Below are 23,889 nucleotides of genomic sequence, written 5' to 3' on the forward strand. Positions count from 1 at the left end.
CCTCTCTGCCAGGTGGCAGAGGCTAGGCTGGTTGCCATGTCTACCTTTAGCTGCAAGCTGAATCTGTCTTTAAGACTCAGGACAGCAGTTTGCCAGCTCATCTTCCCTGGCAGGCTCTTTGGCCCAAGGGGGAAGCGATTGGCCATGTATTGCGTTGGTCAAAGAGTTCGTTTGGGTTTTTCTGTAAGATGTTACCCAAACGAACTTTTTGGCCAACTCAATATCTGGGCCCGGCAGAAGTGGCAAGGGTGGGGTTGGCCAGGAGAGGGCTTCCTCCCCGGTCTCGCCCTTGAGCCCTTGAGCTCTGCTTCCCTGAGATCCCGCGCAAGCAGCCCATGTGGCGGCAGACCCTACTCCGCACCCGCATGTTCTGGTTTCCTGCAGGGGCCTGGGAGCCAGGGCCCTGAGTCAGCAGCGGCGCCCATCGGCAGCCTGGGGTGTGGGAGCCACACCGTCGTGACAGCATCCCAGTTTCCACGTGATGTTCGGTGCCCTGTAACAATGGGGAGGACCGTGCCACCATGGGAGCAGAGGCTGGGGGCGGGGCTGGAGGCGGGACTTGGAGGCAGCGGGACATCCAGGCCCTGAGCTCTGTTCACATGAGGAGCAAGTCCACCACACCCAGGGAGTCAGCCCCCGTCGGGGGGCCTCACCCCGCTCAGTGGGAAGCCTGCTTCCAGCTCCCCGCTCCCCTGAGGGCCAGGTCAGCGCCTCCTCAGCCACATCCCTGCACCAGCACGGGGGCTGTGGGTCGGCTCAGAGCGGTGTTCCCTGCAGGCCTGACATCGCCTGGGAAAGTGGCTCACGTGTCCCCTTGGACCGGGGCCATTAATTGACGGCGCTTAACTAATCTGCCCAGGAGAGCAATCCAACGGAGATCGTGTCCCACGCGGCCACGCGGATTGACTTCCTTATTCCAGTTAACCGCGGCCAGAGGGGTGCCCTGAGGCGCGGCGAGCTCCGGCCTTGGGCCGCTGACCCAGCAGCCCGGGCGCTCCATCCAGGAGCCCACACTCGTGCTTGCCTCAAGGCCGATAAGACTCCCGTTACAGGAGCCGCTTGCTCGCAATTAATGGCTTTATTTAGGGCACTTTTCCCTCCAAAGAGCAATTAGATTTCCGCAGGCTTTGGGAAAAGCAAACGACATGGAGATGGACACCCCAAAAATCAGGCCCAGCGCGGGGTGGGGGTGGTGTCTGCACCCCTCGGAGGAACCCCCAACCCCTCTCGCTACCTGTCAAGCCAGAGGTCGCCAGGCTCTGCTCCGGAGGGACGCTCCATGAGGTTCGGAGCAGCAGAGGGCTGAAAACTTGCAGACCACCCCTTCTCCCTGCCCCATCTCCCCCCGCCCAGCGGTCAGGGTTCTGCTCCCTGAAGCCCTGCCCCATTTACCCCCACTAACGGGTCTGGAGCAGCGGCCCCATGGAAACCTATCTGTTTGCTCCGGGCCCCAAGGCCGCCTCCCAGCCCGCAGCCGTGAGGCCTTTGATGCCTCAGGGCCACCCACGTGCTCAGCGAAACAGGGCAGACCTTTTCCCAGGCAACACGTCCTAGTGTGTGGTCCCACCTATGTGGGTAGTAGTCTCACGTTCACAGAGACAGCAGGTTGCTGGGCGCCGGGGGAGGGGGCAGCCTCGAGAGGGGCAGCCTTCCTCTTGGGGTGACGGGAATGTCTGGAATTAGGTAGTGGTGATAGTTGCACAGTCTCGTGAATATAACAAAAAATCGCAGAAGAGTACACTTTCAAACGGTGAATGTTATGTTACATGAATTATATCTCAATTTTTAAAAACAGGGAAAAAAGATCTACAACTTAATACTAAGAAGACAAACAACCCAATTAAAAACAGGCAAGAGATTTGAGCGGACTTTTTTCACCAGAGAGGATCCAGGGATGCAAGTGAGGGCACCGAGGTGCTTCCTGCCCACAGCCTCAGGGAAGTGCAGCTTATCGCCTTGGTGGGATGCAGCCATCCGGCCTAACGCGGCTCAAAGGGGAAAGGCGGCCACCGCCAAGTGTGGCGACGCTGTGCGGGACGCGGGATCTACGGGTGGAGACCACCCTGCCCACCGTCAGGTGAGTGGGGCCCCGCGTTGCGGCTGAGCAAGGGGACAGACCCCAGGCACAAGCACCTGGGGAAGCTCAGCACAGCGGTGCCCAGGGAAGGAGCTGGAGGAATAAGCCCCATGTATAAAATTCTAGGAAGAGAAAACTAATCCATGTGGACAAAAAGACCAGCGGTTCCCCGGGGGAGGAGGGGTGTGGGGGGGAGGGGCAGAACCAACTTAGGGGTGACAGGTCTGCCCATCGCCCAGCTCTCGGCCACGTGCTCATTGCATCCACACCCACCTTCACTGTGTATGGGGTGTTGTGTGTCGGTCATACCTGGATGAAGCGAGTCCCTGCCCGGAGCCGTCCTGCCTGCCCCCTCCTCTGCCCGTGTCCCTGAGTGGGGCTGGCAGGTGGGCATGAGCCCTGTGTCCCTGGGGCCTCTGGCCAGATGCTCCCCCAGCCCCTGGAGGCCTGGAACTCCCCTTCCTGCCCTCTCACATGGAGGCAGGGCCTCCCTCCTGTCCTCAGAAGTGGGGAGCTCCCAGGCACCAGATAAATGTCTCCTTGCCCAGCAGGTGTGGCAGTGAGTCCCAGGGAGGACGGACGGGCAGGATGTGGTGATGGCTGGAGAGTGCAGACAGCAGGCTGAGGGCAGCGGAGCAGGGTCAGCCCCAGACTCCTGACACCCGTGCTCCGCCTGCCTGTCCCCTCCTCTAGGTGCCAGGGATCAGCCCAGGGCTCAGAGCTCAGGGCTCTGCCACATGCCCAGGCCTCAGTTTTCCCACCTGTAAGATGGGCCCCAGGCACCGCCCTGCTCCTGACCATGGGAGACAAGGGAGCTGCTGGAAGGTCGTGTCCTACTCCTAGGACCCCGGCTTGTGCCCCCTGAGTGGGGTCAGAGGGAGACCCTGAGGCCCAGGTGCCCCATGAGGGGTGGCCTAGGTCAGGGAGGAAGGGTCCTAAACAGAGCACTCCCCTTTCTCTCCGTCACCCCATCTGCCCAGAGCCCACCGGCCAGGAAAACGGGCCGCTGGGGAGGAGTCACTCTCTCCCCTCAACACGCCCCCAGCCCAGGTGGCCACTCCTGGGTCAGCCTGCTCACGGCCGCGCTTCCCTGCCCCTCTGCGGTGGACCTGTCAGGTGGGCCTGTCTGCATCTCTGCACAGCTGAACTTTCCCAGCTGCCAACCTGCCACGGCCCAGGGAAACAGGATTGCCCCAGACAGAGAACAGAGACACAGAGTGTGAAAAATTGGACTGACAGTGCCGTGCTGATAGCTTGTTGAAGGAGGGAGCCCAGCTCGAAGGGAAATTTACATTTATATAGTGCATTTCACCGGGGCCTGGCCAGGGCCTCAGCAGGCCCACCCGGGGCCGTGGGCAGGTAGAGACGGAGACACCAGCTCGAGCGGGAGCGGCCGGGGACGGGGTGGAGTGACCCCCACTAGGTCCCCAGGCTCCCCCCAACCCCGTGAGCTCTCCGCCCTTCCAGCCACACCTCCCACGCTCCATCCACTCTCGGGCAGCCCTACCCGACCCCCGACCTCCTTGCCTCCCCAGGGCCGCCAGCCTCCGGCCTCTGGGCGCCTCCCTGACCCCGTGCCTGAGGCTCAGCCCCGGCCAGCGTGGCACAGAGCAGCGGGCATGTGAGGACACAGAGGAGGCACTGTCCGCACACCCACCGGCACCCCGATCTCCGACGTCCAGCCTCCAGGACTATCGGTGAGAGCCTCCATCCTGGTGTCCGGTCAGGGTACCTGGTTACAGCAGGGGCCTGGGGACAGCGCCAGCCCACACAGCGGAGGGCGTGCCAGAGAGCGGAGCAGCCCGTCCCAGCCAGGCTTCCCAGGGGACAGAGCCACCAGGGCCTCTGCTTCTGGAGGGGGCCGGGGGCCTCTGGGGAGCTGCCCCGTCCCCAGAAGTCAGTGCCAGTCCCGAGGACGGTCGCCCTCCATGTGAGGGGCGCCGTGGCTGTCTTTGAAAGATCTGCGGGCATTTTAAATAAAACCTCTTCGTTTGATTAACTGAGCGGAGAGGGAGCCTCGGCACCTCCCGGGGGTGTCCATCAGTTTCTCCGGGACAGGGCGGCGGGGGTGTCCATCAATTTCTCCGGGACAGGGCGGCGAGCGCCAACCCGGAGGGCGCCTGGCCCACATCCATCACCTCCCCAGAAGGGGAATTTTTCTTGGGAGGCGACAGAAGAGGTTCATCGTGTTGCTCACGGGGAAGCGCAGGGCATTTACATATTCTGTACCAGGAGGGGGGTTGGAGGGTGGGTCCTGGCCTGTGAGGCCACTTCCAGGTTGGTGCCAGGCCGTGTCCTTTTGCAATGGCTGAGGCTGGGGCCCAGGTTGCAGACGAGGAAGCAGAGAGGGCTTTCCCTAAACTGCGAACGGCCAGATCCTGTCTCCGGCAGCGTCCCCCCCGGCTCGCAGGGCCCGCGGAGGTCAGACCCGGGCCTCAGCCAGTCCCCTCCCCCTGCTCCCCACGGGCCCCGCTGGGCCTTGATGCACACACGGGGGCTGGGGCTGTCTCTCCACGCAGGGAGGGCTGCTCAAGGGCAGGGTCCCCACTTCTGGAGGGCAGTGGAGGGGCCCAGAGCAGGGGCGCCCCCGGGCGGGACGGGACGCAGAGCAGCCAGAAGCCCCTGAGCCTCGTCCGGGGAGCACTGCCCCGTGCTGACCTGTGGGCGTCAGGGCGGCCCCAAGGCAGGTTGACATCATGTCCTCACCCTGAGGCCTGGGGTCCCTTCCAGCCACTCCTGTGCACGCTGCCACGTGGGAGGATGGGGGCCAGGAAGGGTAGAGGTCAGAGAGGGCAAAGGTCAGGGAAAGAAGGGGCCCAAAGGGCAAGGGTCAGGGAGTGATAGGGCCAAGGAGGACAAAGGTCAGGGAGGACATGGGTCAGGGAAGTCAGAGTTCAGGGAAGGCAAAGGTCAGAGAGGTCAGGGGTCAGGAAGGCAGAGGTCAGAAAGGGCAGAAGGCGAGAGCCAGGGAGGACAGAGGTTAGGGAGGGTAGAGGTCAGGTAGGTCAGGGGCCAGAAGTGTAAAGGTCAGGGAGGGCAGGGGCCGCAGAGGGCAATGATCAGGGAGAGCAGTGTTCAGAGAGGTTAGGGGCCAGGGAGGTCAGAGGTCAAGATGGTCAGAGGCCAAGGGAGGGCAAGGGTCAGATAGGACGAAGGTAAGAGGGTTCCTGATCAGCTTCTAGAACCCAAAAGTTATCTTTCTGTCCCAAAACGGGACCCTGATTGGGCCGAGTCAAGGGCTGGGCGTGGCCCTGGCAGGGGTTTGGCCGGGGAGTGCACGTGACCTCAGCCGGCCAATCAGATGCGGCTGGAGGCCAGGTGGGTGAGGCTTCACGGTCTGGTCCCCTCAGCAGAGGAGTGAGGACTGGGGAGCAGGTGGGGCTGCGTGGGGCCCTGGGCGGGGTCAGGCTGTGAGGCCCCAGGCAGGAAGCAGCCTCAGGCCCTGGAGGGACACACAGGGTCTTAAGAGTGTTGGCAGGTGTCCCTCTGCTGCGGGTGGGGATGGGAGCAGGCAGGAGGGACCTCCTGGAGGCGGCAGAGGGGCTACAGGGAGACTCCAGTGACCAGACCTGGGTGGCGGGTGGGCCTCAGCTAGTCACCGGGAGCCCCACCGGCCCCCCGCTGCCCAGGGGCACGGTCGTGGGCCCAGGCCGACCCTGCCTCGCTGGGAGTTGGGTGAGGAGCCGAAGCCTGGCCAGCTCAGGCCAGGGCCAGGGCGGAGGGCTCTCTGGCCATCTGGGTCTGCCGCGGCACGGCGGGTCCCCTGAGCCACCCGACAGAGCAGGGCTCCCGGGACACGGCCTCCCCAGACGGGCTCTGGCTTGACTTTTATGCTCTCTGCAAGTTATCAATCTTCACCCCCTCCAAGATAAATGCCTCGTCAGGCTGGCCGCGCGGACCCCCTATTTATCACCATTTAATATGTATTAAAGCGCTCTCGCCTCTGATGGCGAAAACAAACAAAAAGAGCTGCCTCAGTCCCGGGGCAGCAACAGGCAGCAGGCGGGTGGGGTGTGGGTGGGGTGCTGGGGGCTCCCCTCCTTCTGCGCCGGCAGAGCCCCAGGGACCCCGGACCCCGTGTGCAGAGGGCACGCCCCACGGGCAGGCCAGCTCTCCCGGACTCTGTCCTCCCACTGTCATCCCGGGACAGAGGAGGAAGCAAAGGGGCCCTGGCCAGCAAGTGCCCCGCCCTCAGGGCCCCTCTGGGCAGATCTCAGCCGGGACTCACCAGCCTCGTGCTGCCTGCTGAGACCTTCTCGGCACCAGTGGTCCAGGGTTTAGGGACCCTGGTGCAGGGGAGCCGCCAACTCTGCCCAGGACAACAGCCCAGGAGGGGGGCCTGGTCTTGCCTCCCCTCCCCAGGGACCCTGTGTCCTCCGGGTCGGGAGAGGGGAAACTGAGGCACATCCCTGATGGAGCTGTGCCAGGCCCTGGGCCTCTGCCAGATGTTTGCAGGAAGGACTCTTCCTCCAGGAGAAATAGACCCTGTTCCATGAAAGCACCACAACCCAAGCGTACACTGCAGATGGAGACGGCGTGGAGTTGGACAGACCCTTCCCGCCCAGCCCCAGGGCCACCGTTGACTTATTAACGTGGCGGGTAATGATAGATGCTGTAACTGGTCCAACCCCGGAGCCAGGCTCCTTGGGCACAGCGCACCCCCACTCCATAGATGGAGAGACTGAGGCCCCGGGACGGGCGGGCTTGTGTGCCACCAGCCCCCTCCCCCACCGGGGACCCAGGTCCCCAGCCCACCCTGCCCTCGCGCCCCTCTGCCTCTGCCCCCATCTTCCTCTCGGTCGCCGCTGTCCACTCCCCCTCCCATCCCATAATAAGCCCGGCCCCCGGGGGTGGAGCCCCCGTGGCGGCCCAGGCAGTGGGGGCTGCTGGGACTGCGGTGGGAGGGGAGGGGTGCGGGCTCGGGCCACTAAATCAGTCCACGCCTGTCACCAGCTCGGGGCCGCGGGAGCCGCCCGAGCGGAAATAACAAATGGCTGTCATTGTGGAGCCAAAACCTGTGATTATAATTATCACATCCTCGGTGACCTTGCGTAAACTTTAATCCCTCTCCAATGGAGCATTTAAATAGCCTTCGCTGCGCACCGCAGAGCCCCCGGCCCGCCCGCCAGGCCCCCAGCCCCCGCGGCTCCCAGGGGGCAGGGACAGCTCTGCAACCGCGCCTGCCGAGCGCTCGCGATCACTTGGCATTGAGCGGGGCTGCCAGGGACCCACCCTGACCCCCCAGCTGGGGGGGGGCTCCCCCACCCCCATTTCACAGTGACCCACACGCACGGGGGGGCTGAGCGGCCACCGGGGACGTGGGGAGCTGGGCACCGACTCCAGGGCCCTCTGATTCGTCCTCTGTGTTCTGAGGCCCCCGGGTGAGGACAGACTGGAGGAAGCCTGGCGTGGGGGGACTTGCCCGGGACTGTAGGGCCTGGGGTGGGGTCCCTCAGACCGGGGCTCCGTACGGGGGTCTGCAACACTCAGCTCTGCAGATGTGGGGAGGAGCTGGGGGGACAGAGGTGGCAGGGAGAGGGGAGCAGGTGCCCACAGAGGCCGTGGGCGTGGGAAGCAAGAGTCAGGAGCAGAGTCTGTTCCAATCTGTCTGCGCCTGGCCCGTCTCCTGGTGGGGTGACAGCTGTGGGGGCGGGGACACACACACGCACGCGTGTACACGAGAGCACACACACGTACAAGGCACATGCGCAGACACACAGGGCACATACATGCGGGCACACCACGCACACTTGAACAGCGCATGTGAGCACACAGGCGCGTACACACACGAACACACGTACACAAACACGCGCTCGCCCCACGCATGCACACCATGTGCGCTCTCAGTCGTGCTGCGTGTGGGGCAGCGAGGGCAGTGGAGGGCCGGGCACTGAGCCCTGAGAGCTCCCCCCCGCCTCCCCCCGTGAGGGGGCAGCGAGAAGACGGAGGCCAGGAGGAGAGGGTCCTCAGTCCCAGAGGAGCACATGCCCGCGGGTGGATCCCGGGTCAGAGGCCAAGGGATAGGATGTCCCGGGGGTGGCAAAGGAGGTCTTGGGGGCCAGGCCTGAGCTGTGACCTCCTAGGACGGGGTGGCCGGCCGCAGGCGGGGGAGGCGGCCGGGAGCAGGGGCTGGAGACCTGCCTTCCCAGGAGGCCAGGTGGGTGGGGGTGGGGAGAGGAAGCAGCGGGGAGGGTCCTGGCTCCCTGGGGGGGACGGCAGGTGGACGCGGCCCACGGGAGGGTCTCGCGCACCCACACGGCTGCGGTAAAGCGTCTGCGGGTGGCTTGGGGGGTGGGGTGGGGGCGAGGGGGGCCTTTAGGTGCCTCGAGAGCCGGACTCAGAGCTCAGACTGAGAGGCGGTGGGCCCTCTCCAGCCGGGGAGTCCTGAGGGCCCACGCGGTCCACATCTCCCGGGAGGGGGTATCCACCCTGGACCCTCCCCACCCCCTCAGCCTTAGGTGGGGGCTGCCGCGGGGCAGGCCGGGACCTCGATCGCCGCCCGCGGATGAAGAAATGTCAGCGGCGCCTCCTGCGCCCTGGCCGCTGAGTTGGGCCCGAGGCGCGGCAGCCCTGGCCTCGAGTGAGTGGCTGGGCAATCGCATAATTGCCGGCTGCCACGCGGTCACCCTTGACAGGCTGTCCCCACCCCTCCCGAGTGACACGCAGCCCCCCCGGGACGCTCGCTGCAGGGCGGCAGGGTGGGGGGGCTCCCGGGCGGTGGCGGCGACCCCCCTCTCTTACACGCGGGGGTCGTGCACAGGAGAGGCGCGCCGCCAGCCGGCCTCCCTCAGCCCCCGGACAGTCCCGCGCCCCCTGAGACCTTCCAGAGAAGCCAAGGGCGGGGGAGAAGCGGGAGACTCGCGGCGTGCACTGACCCCTGCAGAGAGCTGGGGGACCTCTGCCCCTGGCAGGAGGACAGCGCTGGGTCTCCACCCTCGCGCCGGCCCCGCCCTCAGCACGCCACTCAGATGCACACGTGCGCGCGTACACACGGTCACGCGCTTTCCTCCAACGATGTGCACTCAGCCCGGGACCGAAGCTCGTGGGAGCCAGGAACGTCCATCCTTTCAGGGGCCTCCCCCGGGTCCAGGCTGCCAGAGACAGATGCGATCAACAGGCTGTCCAGCAGTGGGGTGAGGGTGAGGAGGCCGTGGGGGCCCAAACCAAGGCCTGGGGGGCCAGGGACATCCTCACTCTTCCCAGACACGGGTTATCTGTTCTTCCGTCCATCTACCCACCCATCTGTCTGCCTCACTCCTGTATCCACCATGTACTAGTGCACCCATCTGTTCATCCCTCCTCCACTGGTCCAGTCAAGTACAGACTCATCCGTCCGTCCATCCATTAGTCCATCGCCTCCTTCGTGCACCCATCCACCCATCAAGCCCCGTCCATCTCCATATATCTAGACATCCATCCACACGCCAGCCAGCCATCCATCAACCTATCCAGGCATCTATTTTTTCCATCAGTCAGTTGACACATCCGTGTGAGAGTCTGGTGCCCAAGAGCTGGTGCTGGCCTTCGCAGGAATGCAGGGAGGTCACCTGTGTCCAGGTAGGAGCAGGTAGGTAGGTGGCTGTGGAGGTGGCGATGGTAAGAGAGGACGTTATTTTTAGGTTATCCGGGCCTCTTGGTAGATGGAGAAGGCAGGTCAGCTGAGGTTGAGGACGAAGGAGGACAGTTGGCAGTTTAAGGAGAGAAGAGGATGAGAGGAGAGTGTCCCAGAAGCCAGGCGCGCGTGCGCACACGTGCGCGCGCGCAAGAGGTGGGGGGGAAGAGACAGAGAGAGAGAGAGAGAGGGAGAGAGGGAGAGAGAGAGAGAGAGAGAGAGAGAGGGATGGATCTGATTGCCAGGGGTGCGGAGGACCCCTTGAGGCTGTGGTCGTAAATTTAGAGAGCGGTCAGCATGGTTGTGTGCGTGCAGCCATGGCCAGCTGCTCAGGGGCATCCACACCTTCACCCACTGGCCGTCCATCCATCCACCCACCCACCCACCCATCCATCCATCCACCCACCCACCCATCCTTCCTTCCACCCTCCCTCACTTCCATTCATCCACTCATCCCACATTCACCCACCCATCACCCACCCATCATCCATCTACCCACCCTCTCTCCCATCCAACCACATGCCTCACCCCTCCTCCATTCCAGGGAATGGTGCCAGGGACAAGACGCTGTTCCCGCCTCACAGAGGACTGAAGTCCAGGGTGAATTGAGTGGACAGTGAGTAAGCACAGAGGGGTGATGCCCATGGTCACTGGGGTGACTCTTTTTTTAAATAAATTTATTTATTTTATTTTATGTTTGGCTGCGTTGGGTCTTCGTTCCTGTGCGCGGGGTTTCTCTAGTTGTGGCGAGTGAGGCTACTCTTCGTTGCGGTGCGCGGGCTTCTCATTGTGGTGGCTTCTCTTGTTGCGGAGCACGGGCTCTAGGCGCGCGGGCTTCAGTAGTTGTGGCACATGGGCTCAGTAGTTGTGGCACATGGGCTCAGTAGTTGTGGCGCACAGGCTTAGCTGCTCCACGGCATGTGGGATCTTCCCGGACCAGGGCTCGAACCCGTGTCCCCTGCATTGGCAGGCGGACTCCTAACCTCTGCGCCTCCAGGGAAGCCCCTGGTGTGACTCTTTGTCCTTCTGTCGTTGCTGAAGACCCAAGTCTTAGCTCCTCACCCTCTGCCACATCCTGGGCGGCCTCCTGGACCTCTCAGCTCAGAGGTGGAGTCTCTGAGGCCAGGAGCTGGGCGGTGAGTGGGGCAGCCCCCTTCCTTCTTCCCACTCACTGCCTTTCTGGTGTCTTCCACCCTTCCAGACCAGGCTTGACCCAAGCCCACATGTCCTATAATCTACAAAAGAACAAAACAACGTGGAAATGGTTGGCGTCCTCCACGGGACTCCAGACTCCCCCTGCCCACTGCGGGGCGTCCCTCCAGCAGCCCACACTGGCAGGGTCATTGGCCCTCAGGAGGTGTGATGTCACCCAGCTGCCCCGCAAGGCTGCCTCTGCACACATAGAGGTGGCAGCCGCCCTCAGAGGAGAAAGTCTGAAGCTGCCACTGGGCCCTTCTGCAGGGACCTCGGGAAAGGGAGGTCCAGCGGGGGGCCGGACGGCCCCCGGAGCCCAGCACCTACAGTTACTGCAAGACGCGGCTGTTGACTGAACACGCCAGGGCCGGCCCCGGCCAGCCAGCCCCAGTGGGCAGGGGCAGAGGGAGTCTGTGGGCGAGGGGCTCTGCCTGGAAGCCTCAGGGTGGCTCCCAGGCCGGGTGCTCCAACTGGAGCCTGCCGGTGGCTGGTGACGGCACAAGGGCCCTCGGGAGACTCTCCAGGCAGGTAGACCCGATGTCACTCCCGCCCCATCAGGTGCGTGAAAACAGGCTCGGGCGCAGGCCAGGCTGGGCCCCTCCCATCCTGCTCGGGGCGTCAGCTCCCTCTGCCCCCAGCCGGTGGCCTCACCGAGACCCTGGACCACCGCCCGCGCGGCCCCAGCCTCGCCCTGAAAGCCTCTCTTCACACAGAGTCACCTGGAAACCAGGAGACGTCCCAAGTGATCAGGAGAGAGAGCTCGGTATAAATTTCATGCTCTTCAAAATGACATTCGTCGGCTGCCAGCTCGGCTCCAACACACACGGGCCACCCCCACCCTGCCCCGCCCACAGGACCTAACCCCGAAAACTCCATCCCAGAGACCCTCAGTGCTCAGCACTCATGGGCCTCTCCTCCCCGCCAGCAAGAGGGACCCCAAACCCACAGGCCGCGCCTCCGTCAGCCTCGGGGGATGAACTTGGAGGGCGGGACCCTGAAGGAGAATTTGGAGGGAGGCGGGACCCCCGCCCGGGGCCACGCCGGCCTCCTACCCAGTGGAGCCCGCCTGCCCGAGGCTCCCTGGGCTGCGGGGGTGACCTGCTGCCATGCGTCCCCTCCCACCGGCCCTCAGTTCCCAAGCCACACCGGGGGCCTCTGGCGGCTCCCCGAACACGGCACAGTTGCGGACCCCGAGGTGGCCTCGATGGACGACGGGAGCAGAAAGAAAGCTAGCGATGGGCGACACAGTGCGGCTGCCCTCTCCCCGAGCCCATCCCTCGCTCCTCCCGTCCCGCAGGGAGCGGCGGAGCAGACAGAGCCCTCGCTAGGCATCCCCTCGCCCACTGCCCCCGGGCTTCCACTCAGAGCCCGGCGCCACCCGCAGCCCGGAGGACGCAGGGGACGAGGCTGGAAAGCCACCCACTGAGGGCACTGGGGCCTGGGCCGCGGGCTCACACGTGTTTGCCCACAGCACACAGAACAACCTGGACTCCCGCACCCACCCCTCCCACTGGCAGCTGACCTCACGGAGGCTGGAGGCTGGAGGGAGGGCTGGGGGTGGCCTGCAGAGGGGCTCCTGGAACAGAAGGCGCGTCTCCCCTTGACCCTGGGCCAAGGGCATGAATCGCCCCGCCGCACCCAGCCCTCGGGGAGGTGTGCTGGTGGGCCAGGGTAGAAGCCCCTTGCTCTGGGCCCGGGCAGAGGGGCCCGGCTGGGTCCTCGGCGACTCCGGGAACACTGGTGAACCAGGACCCACAGGGCAGGGCCCCGGGGCTCCAGGCCAGGTGGCCACACGTGGCCCCAGAGCAGCCACTCAGCTTGGCCCCACGGGACCATCTTGGGGTGCAGGCCTGCTGGCTGGATCACCTCCTGGTCAAATCCTGGCCATCCTGGGGCCTCCCGGGCTCCGTGCACTGAGAACTCAGGCAGCCGGAAAACCCAGCCCACTCCAGACCTCAGGCAGCCCTGACGCCAGTGGGGAGGGGTGCGAGAGGGTGGGGTCCACAGCCAGGTCTCCCAGACCCCTGTTGCCATCAGCCAGGCCTTCCCTCCCAGGCCGGCCTGCCTGCGAGACGCTCAGGGAGAGCTGGCCGAGGCTTGTGTCTGAAGGCGGCTCGGCCCCCAGAGGACCCAGGGGTGGGAGCTGGAAGGGCTGAGCCTCCTTCGCCCAGGGTCTCTCCCAAACGCACCACGCTCACCTTCTGGAAAACCCACCCCTCCTCTGGGGGCTGCAGGGAGGGCAGGCCACCGGGCCTAAGCACCGTCAGCACACACACAGGCACACGCAGACATGCACAGTCATGCACATGTACATGCATGCACACGTGTGCTCACACACGCACACACCCCACTCCCACCCAGCCAGAAGGAAGCAGCCCGGGACGCCTTCTCCAAGACGTGTGGCTCTCCCAGGCCTCTGCTGGGTGGAGTCTCCTGGGGCACCCCCTGCCCCTGACACTGCCCGGCTCCCCAGCTGCTGCCTTCCAAGGACCCAGCCCCACACGGCTCTGCTGGTGGTCAGGGCTGCTGCCCCGCCAGCCCACCTCCTGAGGACTGACACGGAGGGTGATGGGGACCCAGCCCGTGGGAATCCACACCCCCAACTCCGACCTCGGGGGTGGAAGGGCCGATCAGGTCAGGCCTCAGACAGGACGCGTCCGGGCCCGCACCTCCCGCTGTTCCCTCCCTGGTCTGCACAGGCCTCTGCAAGGCGGACCCACACCCATTTCACAGATGTGGACGCTGAGCTTGGAGGATGGGGACACATTTCTCAGGGTGTGTCCTCAGCCCACCAGGCTCTCCCGGTTGTCCCTGATCACCCTTGGCTGTGAAGGCCCCGGGGGCCCACCCCTGGCCACAGCTGGACCCTGGACCCCAGTGGGGCCACCTGCTGCCCCTTCGGGTTGGTGAACTGGGTGAGCCTGGAGCGGGGGCCCCAGCAGGCCCGCTCCGAGCAGCAGAGGACGCTGCCCACCCCACCTCTGTCCCGGGCAGGCAGCCGCTTGCTAACCGTCCCATCATTCCCGGGCCCCAGTCCTGGGTCTGCTGTGAACAAGCCTGGGTTTCCGTGGAGAGGGTCAGAGGCATCTCATGTCGGGGGGGGGTGGGGGCTCTGTCAGCAGGACCCCAGCCACGCCTCCTCCCGAGAGACACCTCTCCAGCTCTCAGACGGCCCAGTGGGCAGCGGCCTCCAGGAGAAGGGGGTGCCCCTGGCAACGCGAACCCCAGGCAGGTCGCAGTCAGACGAGGTGGGCACACAGCCTGAAGGCCAAAGCAGAGCCAGGCTGGGGAGCCCGTGAGCCAGAGGCCTGGGGGGTAGGGGGCCGGGCCCCGACGGCTGCCCCTCCCCACGGGCATCGCTCCTGTTTGCCAGGGCAGGGCCATCGCTCTGGTCTCTACCCCACACCTCAGGACAGCGGTCCCCTGAGCAGAAGCCCCCGTCCTGGGCCCCGGTTTTCAGCTCACTCTACCCACACTGAGGGGAGCGGTGGAGAGGATGGGGACCCTCGCGCCACTCACTCTGGGACTCCCATCTCTGGGTGCCCTCGTGCTGCCGTCCCCCGTGGGGTCTGCCAGCCCCCCAGCGCCTGGTCCCTGTCCTTGGCCTGGCTCGGGCTGTCTGAGCCGTGCGCAGGGGGTCACACGTGGGAGGGGAGTGGTCCCCCCTCCTCCAGCTGCCCCTCACTCAGGCTCTGGCCCCGCAGGGACCCCCATCCCTCACACCTCCCTCTCATCACAGCCCCTCCAGGGAGAACACCCCGCCCACCTTCCTTGTAGCCTAGCAGTATCAACGAGGCCTCGGTCCTGGCCAAACGGCACACTGCAAGCGCCCACCTGTGCCCACCACGCAGGCCTGGGGTCCAGGGTGGGAGGAGCCAATCTGATCCTTGCACCCCACCCTACCCCCGTCCATCGCACGGCTTCCTCCGCCTGCAGAGCCCCACCTTCTGGGATTTGGGCGGGCCTCCCTCTCTGGTCCAGGCCTCGCAGGGTGGCCAGTCCTGCACCGTTGGGTGGTGAAGGATCCCAGCTGCCCCACCCCGCCTTGAATAGACCCCGTCTAGGGCAGGGGGGCGGGCCGCCTGGCGGGCAGCGTCCAAAGAACCAGCACCAGGTGTGGTCCTGGCCATGGTGCCCTGGACAGCACCCACCCGTTCCCCCCCCACCCCCTGGGGTCTGCTCAACTGGTCCTGGGGCAGGAGTCCCACTTCCTTTCAGGCCCTGGCGCGGAGGGGCAGCAGTGGGGCAGGCCTGGGCTTGAGGCTGCAGGGGCGGGGCGCCGGGCCGCACACAAGCTGGGAGCCCCCAGCAGTCAGCAGGACCACCGCAGAGGGAGACGGTGCAGCCACTCTCAGGGAGTCAGCACCCAACACAGAATACATCTCCTGCTAAAATGACCACCCCAGCCCCACGCCTCTGCCTGTGCGATAAACTCCCCTTCTCGGGCCGGGAAGGGGAGGGCCCAGCCCAGCCGGCGCCACATGTGCTCACAGCCCCACGGAAGCAGCCGTTGCAATAAGGAGCCTGTGCAGCAGGTAAGTCTGCCCGAAGCAGTGGGTGTGGCCAACCCCCCCCCCCCGCCCCCCACCACCGCCGGGCCCGGCACCTGGCCCAGGGGGACCAATCATTTTCCTGCTCTTGGGAGCAGAGGTGGGGCCTTGAGCAGAGGAGCCTGTGTCCCAGGACGAGAGCAAGAGGCCAGCATGGTCCCAGAGAGAAACAGAGGCACTGCCAGGAGTCCTGTGGTGCAAGTGACAGGGACCCCAACTCACAAGGCAGCAGGGGGAGCTCTGGCTCAAACAGCCAAGTGGGCCAAGGAAATCGGCTTCAGGCACAGTCTGATCCAGCAGCTCAGAGAGTCTCAGCAAGGAGCAGGTTTTCTCTGCTCTTTGGGGTGACTCAGGAGGACTTTCTGAGGGAGGGCCAGGGCTGTGAGTGGCTGTGGAAGGACCGAGGTGGTGAGGCCCCACTTGCACCCTGGGTTGCAGGGGACTGAGGTAGACCCTATGGGGGAGCAGAGGGGTGGGAAAAGGGGAGTTCAGTTGGGGTCATGCTGGGTCCTGGGGGCGCAGGCCAGTTAGTTGAAATGGGCACTGTCCCCCCAAAGATGGCGGGGAGGGGGCTGAAGAGGCCCATGGGAGACCCCCACAGTGTGGCACGTGGCTGACCTCCCTCACGTGAGACTGGGCATCCCCAAATGGAGGAGGGGCCACCTTTGCGAGCCTGCAGGGGTCACAGAGGCCTTCACCCCACAGCAGACCTCTGGAGGAGCAGGGGTCCCCAGTCCCACCTGTAGGGTATGTTCTCCGCTCAGGACCTTGAGGTGAGTCACACGTGCGAGCTCCCCGGGACCGTCAGGGACTCCGGATGAACAAGCACGTGGGGGCGGGTCATGGCGTCCCAGCACCTGGCCGTGCTGGGGCAGGGGGACCGCGGGTGGGCGACCGGAGGCTCTGAGTGGGAAGGCTTTGCCTGGGTCCCCCCACGAGGCCCTCAGTGTGCCCTCTGCCCACCCAGCCCAGCCAGGGACTCAGCCTCCCAGTAGCCGGACCGTGGTTCACCCTGGCCACACAGGCCACATGGGCCCAGGGCCACAGGCCCGCCCTGCCCACTAAGGTGCCTGCCGACGGCCGTCTCGGGGGGGCCGCTCCGCCCAGACCCTCGTTCAGGAGCTCGGGTGCCAGGAGTTAGTAAGTTCATTACCTTCTACAACGTGATAAGCTGTGTTCTGATTGCTGCATTAAGGGGCAGGACGGCAAGATTATAAATTACCGGGATGTGCTCACGTGTCTGTCTCTCCAGGGCCAGGCGGGAGAAGTTAATTATTTTTATAGGTCCAGATAGGGCATGGGGCGATCCGAATGCCCGGTTCGGGTCCAAGCCAGCGGGGCGCCGCCCCTGCCCACCCCCCGTTCAGAGGACCCCACGCCCAGCCTCCCTGGGGGGCCTCCCAGCCTCTCTCTCTGCTGCCAGGAACGGTTGAGGGCCGCCTGCGGTTTCTTATTTTCCCTGCCCGTAAAGGGCAGTGGGCTGGCCTCAGCTCTCTGAGTGGCCGGTGGGGCCATCAGTAACCCTGAAGGATACTCCGCAATCTTTTCTTCCCCCAATTGCCCACCACAGCCTATATTACAAATACATAAATCATAATGTTTCAACAAAAGCAAAATTTAATTTCCTCCTTTCAGCCGTTATCTGGGCCGGGTGTGTGCGGCAGGCTGCGCCCGGGTCATTTATTACTCCCGCTGAATGGGTGACGGCATTGCAGAGCTTTGTGCGGGCTGTGAATGTGCGGCGCGGCCCGAGGTGGCCCAATCTCTCCACATCTGTAACAGATACACAGGACTCGATTATTCCTTGCCAGAGCAAAGTTAAATAGCTGCGTGTGTGCCGGGGCTCCTGGGAGGCCAAGGGGAGCGCTGCAGGGGGAGGCCTGCCGGCCCCGAGCCCAGACAGCAGCGTGGGCTCCCTCGAGGCCCTGGCCGCGGCTGGGCTCAGGGGCGGGGGCAGTTGGCTCAGCACTCAGGGATCCCCACCTCTGCGGCCTGGCCGCCTGCCCCCACCCACCATTCATGCGCGGGCCCATTTCACAGACCCAGGAAGCTGAGGCTGGGGACCCAGGGCCTGCCTGGGTCGGGGCAGGATCCGGCGTGGACCTCCTCGCCGGGGGGCCGTCCTCGGGCCCCGGCGCTTCTGGGCAAGCTGCCTGCTGGGACTGGGGAGCTGGAGGCACCATGGCTCCCGCCCCCGAGAAGCCCCAGCGGGTCCTGGGGCTCGAACCCGTGTCGGCGTGATCGGGGCGGGCAGCGCACATCAGGCTCTCACGCCCCCCACGATCAACCCGGACCCCTTTCTGTCCAGCGGAGCCCCTCCACCGCGCAGCCTGCAAACACACATCCAGCACCCCTAGGGGCGTGTCGCCTCGGCCACGTCCCCGCCCGTGGGACTTCTCCTGGCGGCTCTGGGAGTCTGGAGCCAGGATCACGCTCAGATCAAACCCTCGCCCGCCTGCCCAGGTGAGCAGAACAGGGACCCTGAGCCCCATTCCCAGGTGAGCAGACTGAGGCCGGCAGCACCTTGTCCAATGCTCTGGGGTGGAGCTCACACCCGAGCCCCGCCTGGGGTCCAGGGCTCCCCCAGTGCCTCCCTGCAAGTACCCAGGTGGGGACAGGCGAGGGGGCCCCGCATCAGACCCTCTCTGAGTGGATTGCCGTGGCCCCGGGACCAGTGACTGTGATCCCTTGGCCCCTCCTCCTCCAGGCAGGCCACACCCTCCCCCAGGAGCAAGGGTGGGGACCCCCAGAGAAGCCCCCTTGCTCCGGGCACGTCCTCGTGCCCACCACAGCCCATGCGGCGCGGGCTGGACGGGGGGCCCCTCCAGCGCCCGGGAAGAGGAGGTCCGTCACGGGAGCACGGCCGCGCTGACACGCGCGTGAAGGTCACTTCCTGCGTGTCCCCTCGCACGTGTCTGCAGATGTGCCCTGATCATACGGAGGCGGAGCGCCTGCAGGCCGCGGGCCGCTTCTCCCTCACCCCCCACACAGCCCCTTCCTCCTGCCGCCGGGCCCCGACAACGTGCCCAGCCCCGCCCCGGACCACCGCCGCGGGCGTCCAGCCGGCAGCACCCGCAGGCCGAGCCCGGGGCCCCCGCAGCCGACCATCCACGCTGGCCAAGCCCGCGCGGCCTGGGGGGCAGGGTCCTCGCACACCGTGGGGCCCCCGCCTCGGGAGCCTCGAGTCTCGGGGCTGCCCAGCGCCAAGCCCGGGCCCAGTCAAAGGCAGCGGCGGGGGGCCCCGCCGTCACCGTGGCTGGGGGGGCCGCACACGCGGGGAGGCCCCAGTCGGCAGGGGGACGTGAGGAGATTCTGGTTTTCTCTAGTTGCTTCCGTCAAATGCTTTGTCTTTTATTGACTCTCAAGCAGATTTCCTAATATTCTGGTCCCCTTTGGCCATGAAAACTCAGCACAGCAAGGCCCTCCTGTAGAGCACAGGGAACTCTGTTCAGTATCCTGTGAAAAACCATCATGGAAAAGAGTATGAGAAAGAATATATGTATATATATGTATAACTGAGTCACTTTGCTGTACACCCGAAACTAACACAAAAGGGTAAATCAACTATACTTAAAAAAATTATCTATTTGGCTGTGTCAGGTCTTTGTTGCAGCATGCGGGCTCAGTAGTTGTGGCACACGGGCTCAGTAGTTGCGGCACGCAGGCTCAGTAGTTGTGGCGCGTGGGCTTACTTTCCCCGCGGCATGTGGGATCTTAGTTCCCCGGCCAGGTATCAAACCCGTGTTCCCTGCATTGGAAGGTGGATTCTTAACCACTGGGCCACCAGGGAAGTCCCAAATCAACTACAGTTTAATTTAAAAATTGGTTATTAAAAATGAATAAGTAAAATAAAATAGAGGGACTTCCCTGGCGACCCAGTGGTTAGGACTCTGAGTTTTCACTGCCAGGGCCCGGGTTCAATCCCTGGTCGGGGAGCTGAGATCCAGAAAGCTGTGCAGCATGGCCAAAAAAAAGTTTATTTAATTCAAAAATCTAAAAAATAATATAAATAGAAACAAACAAACAAAACCCTCAGTGTGGTTTAAAACTTTCGTCACAAACTTGATCTGGGGTTGGGCTCCCTGCCCGCCAGGGGTGGACTCCAAAGGGCTCAGATGAGCGACTGGCCCTCAGGTCTTCCTTCCCTGCATCGCGGCCACCAGGTCAATGCTGACCAAGCACCCACTGTGCGCTGGGCGCTCAGGTGTGGCCAGGGAGCAAAGGGACGAGGGTCCCCGCCCACGTGGAGCCGGCATCCCAGAGACAGAACACGACAAGTAACCTTGCTGTCAGAAGGTGACAACTGCAGGGCTGGAGGCGGGGTGGGGAGTGCAGGGACTTGCTGTCTTCCGCGGGGTGGTCCGGTGAGAGCAGCAACTTGAGGGAGGGCAGGAGGGGACAGCGGGGAGCCTGGCAAGGCTGGCAGATGGGTGGCGGCGAGGCCCGGGGGGTCGCCGGGCAGCACACACCGGCTCTAAGGACCGCGGAGGGGCTGTGACTTCCCCGAAGTGAAGGTTTGAGAGGGAAGAGCGAGGGCGGTGTGTGTAAGGACCCCGAGCAGACAGAGAGCGGCCTGTGGGGCTGGGGGGATGTAGGAAGGAGAGGCCAGGGCCACCACCACGGCTGGTGAGACCGGGCGGTGGCCTGGCAGAGCCGGCGGGGCCGCAAGAAGGGTCAGGTTCAGGATGGGCTCTGAAAGTAGAGGCAGTGGGGTTCATTCACGAGAGAGGAGAGAGAGAGGGAGTCTCAATGAACTCCATGAAGTGGAGGTTTGGGCCTGAACAGCCGGAGGAGGGGACGGGGCGAGAGAGCAGGTGCTGAGCGCGGGGAGGCCCACGCTTCCCTCGGGCGCTGGGACGCTGGAGATGCTGAGTAGTGGCCAGGTTCCTGGGAATCCAGAGAGAGCTCTGGAGACAGAAGCGTGGGCGTCCCCGTATGCAGGGCGTTACACCACGTGACCCAGTGAGACTGCGGGGACAGGAGGAGAGGGGAGGGCCCAGCCTGAGCCCTGTGCATCACTGTCACCGTTAAGGAGCAGAGGGGATGGAGGAGAGACCGTGGGGAGGCGGGCGGGAGTGTCCCCAGGAGGAGGGAGGGGGGCTGGGGGCGGGGCCAAGGTGAGAACCAAGAATGGATGCCCCAGGGTAACACAGAGGTCTCTGGTGACCCTGAGGGGCGGGAAATCGGCTGACAAACTAACGAGAGAAGTAAAGTCATAAAAAATACTCAACCCAAAAGAAGACAGAAAAAGAGGGAAAAGGGACCAAAGGACAGATGGGACAAATGAAAACAGAAAGAAGAGGTGGATCTAAGCCCAGACATATCGGTGTTACAGTCAATGCAGATGATCCCAACACTGCAATTAAAAGGCCAAGGACGTCTGATCAGATAACCTACAGGCTACCTACATGGAAGCCACTGTAAACATGAAGACAGCACGAGGGAAAGTAAAAGGGTGGGACAAGATGAACTAACACTCATCAAAAGAGAGCTGGAGTGACGTAATATCCAACTAGCTTTCAGAGCAACAGCGTTACCAGGGATAACGAGGGTCGTTTCATAATAAACATTTTAATAACAGAGCTTAAAATTGTCCCATTGCAGGGGACACGGGTTCGATCCCTGGTCCGGGAAGATCCCACATGCCACGGAGCAACTAAGCCCATGTGCCACAACTACTGGGCCTGCGTTCTAGAGCCCCGAGCCACAACTACTGAGCCCGCGTGCCACAACTACTGAAGCCCGCACTCCTAGAGCCCGTGCTCTGCAACAAGAGAAGTCACTGCAATGAGAAGCCCACGCACCTCAACAAAGAGTAGCCCCCGCTCGCCGCAACTAGAGAAAGCCCGCGTGCAGCAACGAAGACCCAATGCAGCCAAAAACAAATAAATAAATTTATAAAACAAACAAACAAAAATACATGAAGAATAAACTGAGAAAAACACAAGGAAACATAGAAAAACCCACAGTTGTCGTCAGAGATTTCAACACCCCCTCTCAATAAGTGATAGGACAAGTAGAGAGTATATCATGAAGACCACAGAAGCCTTGGACACACGTCGACCAGTCTGAGCTGATTGATTCACGGGGCGCTCTGCTCAGAACAGCAGATTTCACGTTCTTTCCAAGTGCACGAGGAACACTTACCAAGAAAACCCATATTCTGGGCCCTAAAGCAAGTCTCAACCAATTTTAAAGTATTCATACAAGGTATGTTATCTGACCACGACAGAAATAAACTAGAAATCAATAACCAAAAGATACCTAGAAAAGTCCTAAATATGTGGAAACTAAAAAACATGCCTCTAAATAACCCCTGGGTCAAAGAAGACATCGAAAGGGAAATGAGAAAGTATTTCGAATTAAATGAAAATGAAAACACAACGTATCAAAAATTTTGAGACACAGCTAAAGCAGTGCAGTACTGAGAGGGAAAGCATCTATATCGGAAAAAAACAGAGATCCTAAATCAACGACTTCAACTTCCGCCTTAAGAAACAAGGGGAAAAAAGAGCACATAAAACTCAAAGTAAACCAAAGAAGAGAAATAATAAACATCAGAGCGGAAATCGATGAAACAGAAAAACAATAGAGAAAATCAATGAAACCAGAAGCTGGTTTTCTGAGGTCAGTAAGACTGACAAGCCGGACCAATCAGGAGTAAAAGAGGGAAGACACAAATGACCGATTTCAAGAATGAGAAAAGTGACATCATTACAGATTGTACAGATATTGAAAGGATATTAAGGGACTATTGTGTATACTTTATGCCAATGCATTGGACAACTTAGATGAAAAGGACAAATTTCTCAAAAGACACAAACTATCAGAGGCCATTCAAGAAGAAATAGAAAAGCTGAATAGTCCTATAGCTATTAAAGACTGAATTTTTAGGGCTTCCTTGGTGGTGCAGGGGTTGAGAGTCCGCCTGCCGATGCAGGGGACACGGGTTCGTGCCCCGGTCCGGGAAGATCCCACATGCCGCGGAGCGGCTAGGCCCGTGAGCTATGGCCGCTGAGCCTGCGCGTCCGGAGCCTGTGCTCTGCAACGGGAGAGGCCACAACAGTGAGAGGTCCGTGAACCGCAAAAAAAATAAAAATAAAAAGAATAGAAAAAATTAAAAAAAAAAGATTGAATTTTTAGTTAAATGCCTTCTAAAAAAGAAAAACCCAAGCCCAAATAGGTCTCAAGGAAGAATAATAACAATTCTTCAGGAACTCTTCCAGAAAACTGAAGAGAAGAAAACACTTTCCAACTCATTCTATGAGACAAAGAGTACCTTGGCCCCAACAGTAGGCAACAAAAATAAAGAAAACTACAGACCAAAATCCATTATGAACATAATGCAAACATTCTTAAAATTTAGAAAACGGGATTCGACAATATTGTTAAAGGATCATGATCAAGTGGGATTTATCTAAGGAATGCAAGGTTGGTTTAACTCTCGAAAATGTAATTCACCATAGTTACAGGCTAAAAAGGAAAAACCTGATGACTACTTAAATAGACGGAAAAATCATTTGATAAAATCCAACATTCATTTCTAATAAAAATCCTCAGTAAAACAGGCAGAGAAAAGAATTTCCTCAACCTGATGAAGGGCGTGCCTGACGCAGCTGATGTCGCACTTAGTGGTGAAGGACTGAATACTTTCACCCCAAAGTCAGGAAAAAGGCAAGGATGTCGCCTCCCAGCTCTTCTGTTCAACACTGTACTGGACATTCTAGCCAGCGCAGTAAAGCAAAAATAAAAAGCACCCAGATTGTACGCAGGATGCAAGATCAGTGTACAGACATCGGTTGTATTTCTGTGTGCTAGCAACAAACGATTCGAAATTTAAAACGGTATTTGCAATGCCATCGAAAACATTAAATATATAGGGATAAACCTGACGAAATACGTGCAAGACCTGTACACTGAAAGATACCGACCGTTGCTGAGAGAAATTGAAGAAGAACTAAATACTGGCGAGATAGACCACATCCATGGGCAGAAGACTCAGTACTGTTATAATGTCCGTACCCACACTCTCCACCTGTCCAGGCTGGCTGGTTCGTCAGGGAACAAGACGGAGACGTCCCCCACGGAGGGTGTGGGCCAGTGGGGTACGCAGGCGGTAACCATCTGGGACGCGGTGACCGGTAGGTGAAGGAAACGTCAAGGAGGGAAGACGTGATGGCCCAAGAAAGCCTCAGACCGGGAGGCCACCTTGTCCGTGGGCCAGAGAGGACCCTGCATCTTCCTCCCTGGGCTGATGGCAGCACTCACTGAGCAGAGGGACCAGCCGCAGGAGACCCCGGCGGCCCTGGAGCACCCGAGATTAGCTCGAGCTCCCAGCCCTGGGAGACCCCCTAGCCAGGGCGTGTCTGGGCTGCCCCCTCGGGAGGAGTGGCCCCCAGTGGCTCCCAGCTGGGAGCTGGCGTCACTGTAGTGCGGCTTCGGGGGGTGTGGCCCTG

At 62.0% G+C, this 23,889-nt stretch overlaps 1 protein-coding gene across 1 annotated transcript in view; it reads left to right on the plus strand.

Annotated features, from left to right (window-relative positions):
- Positions 1 to 1,964: 1,964 nt before the first annotated feature.
- The window catches only part of NKX1-1 (NK1 homeobox 1), a 72,309-nt gene continuing 50,384 nt past the window's right edge, over positions 1,965 to 23,889 (plus strand). The window contains exons 1-3 of the mRNA XM_027104058.1: positions 1,965 to 2,077; positions 3,613 to 3,774; positions 23,477 to 23,574. Of these exons, the coding sequence (XP_026959859.1) occupies positions 1,965 to 2,077; positions 3,613 to 3,774; positions 23,477 to 23,574 (373 nt within the window). The remainder of the gene's footprint in view (positions 2,078 to 3,612; positions 3,775 to 23,476; positions 23,575 to 23,889) is intronic.

This window comes from Aethalodelphis obliquidens, unplaced genomic scaffold (genome assembly GCF_003676395.1).
Source record: "Aethalodelphis obliquidens isolate GAN/ISIS:26980383/991018 unplaced genomic scaffold, ASM367639v1 scaffold6, whole genome shotgun sequence".
NCBI lineage: Eukaryota > Metazoa > Chordata > Mammalia > Artiodactyla > Delphinidae > Aethalodelphis > Aethalodelphis obliquidens.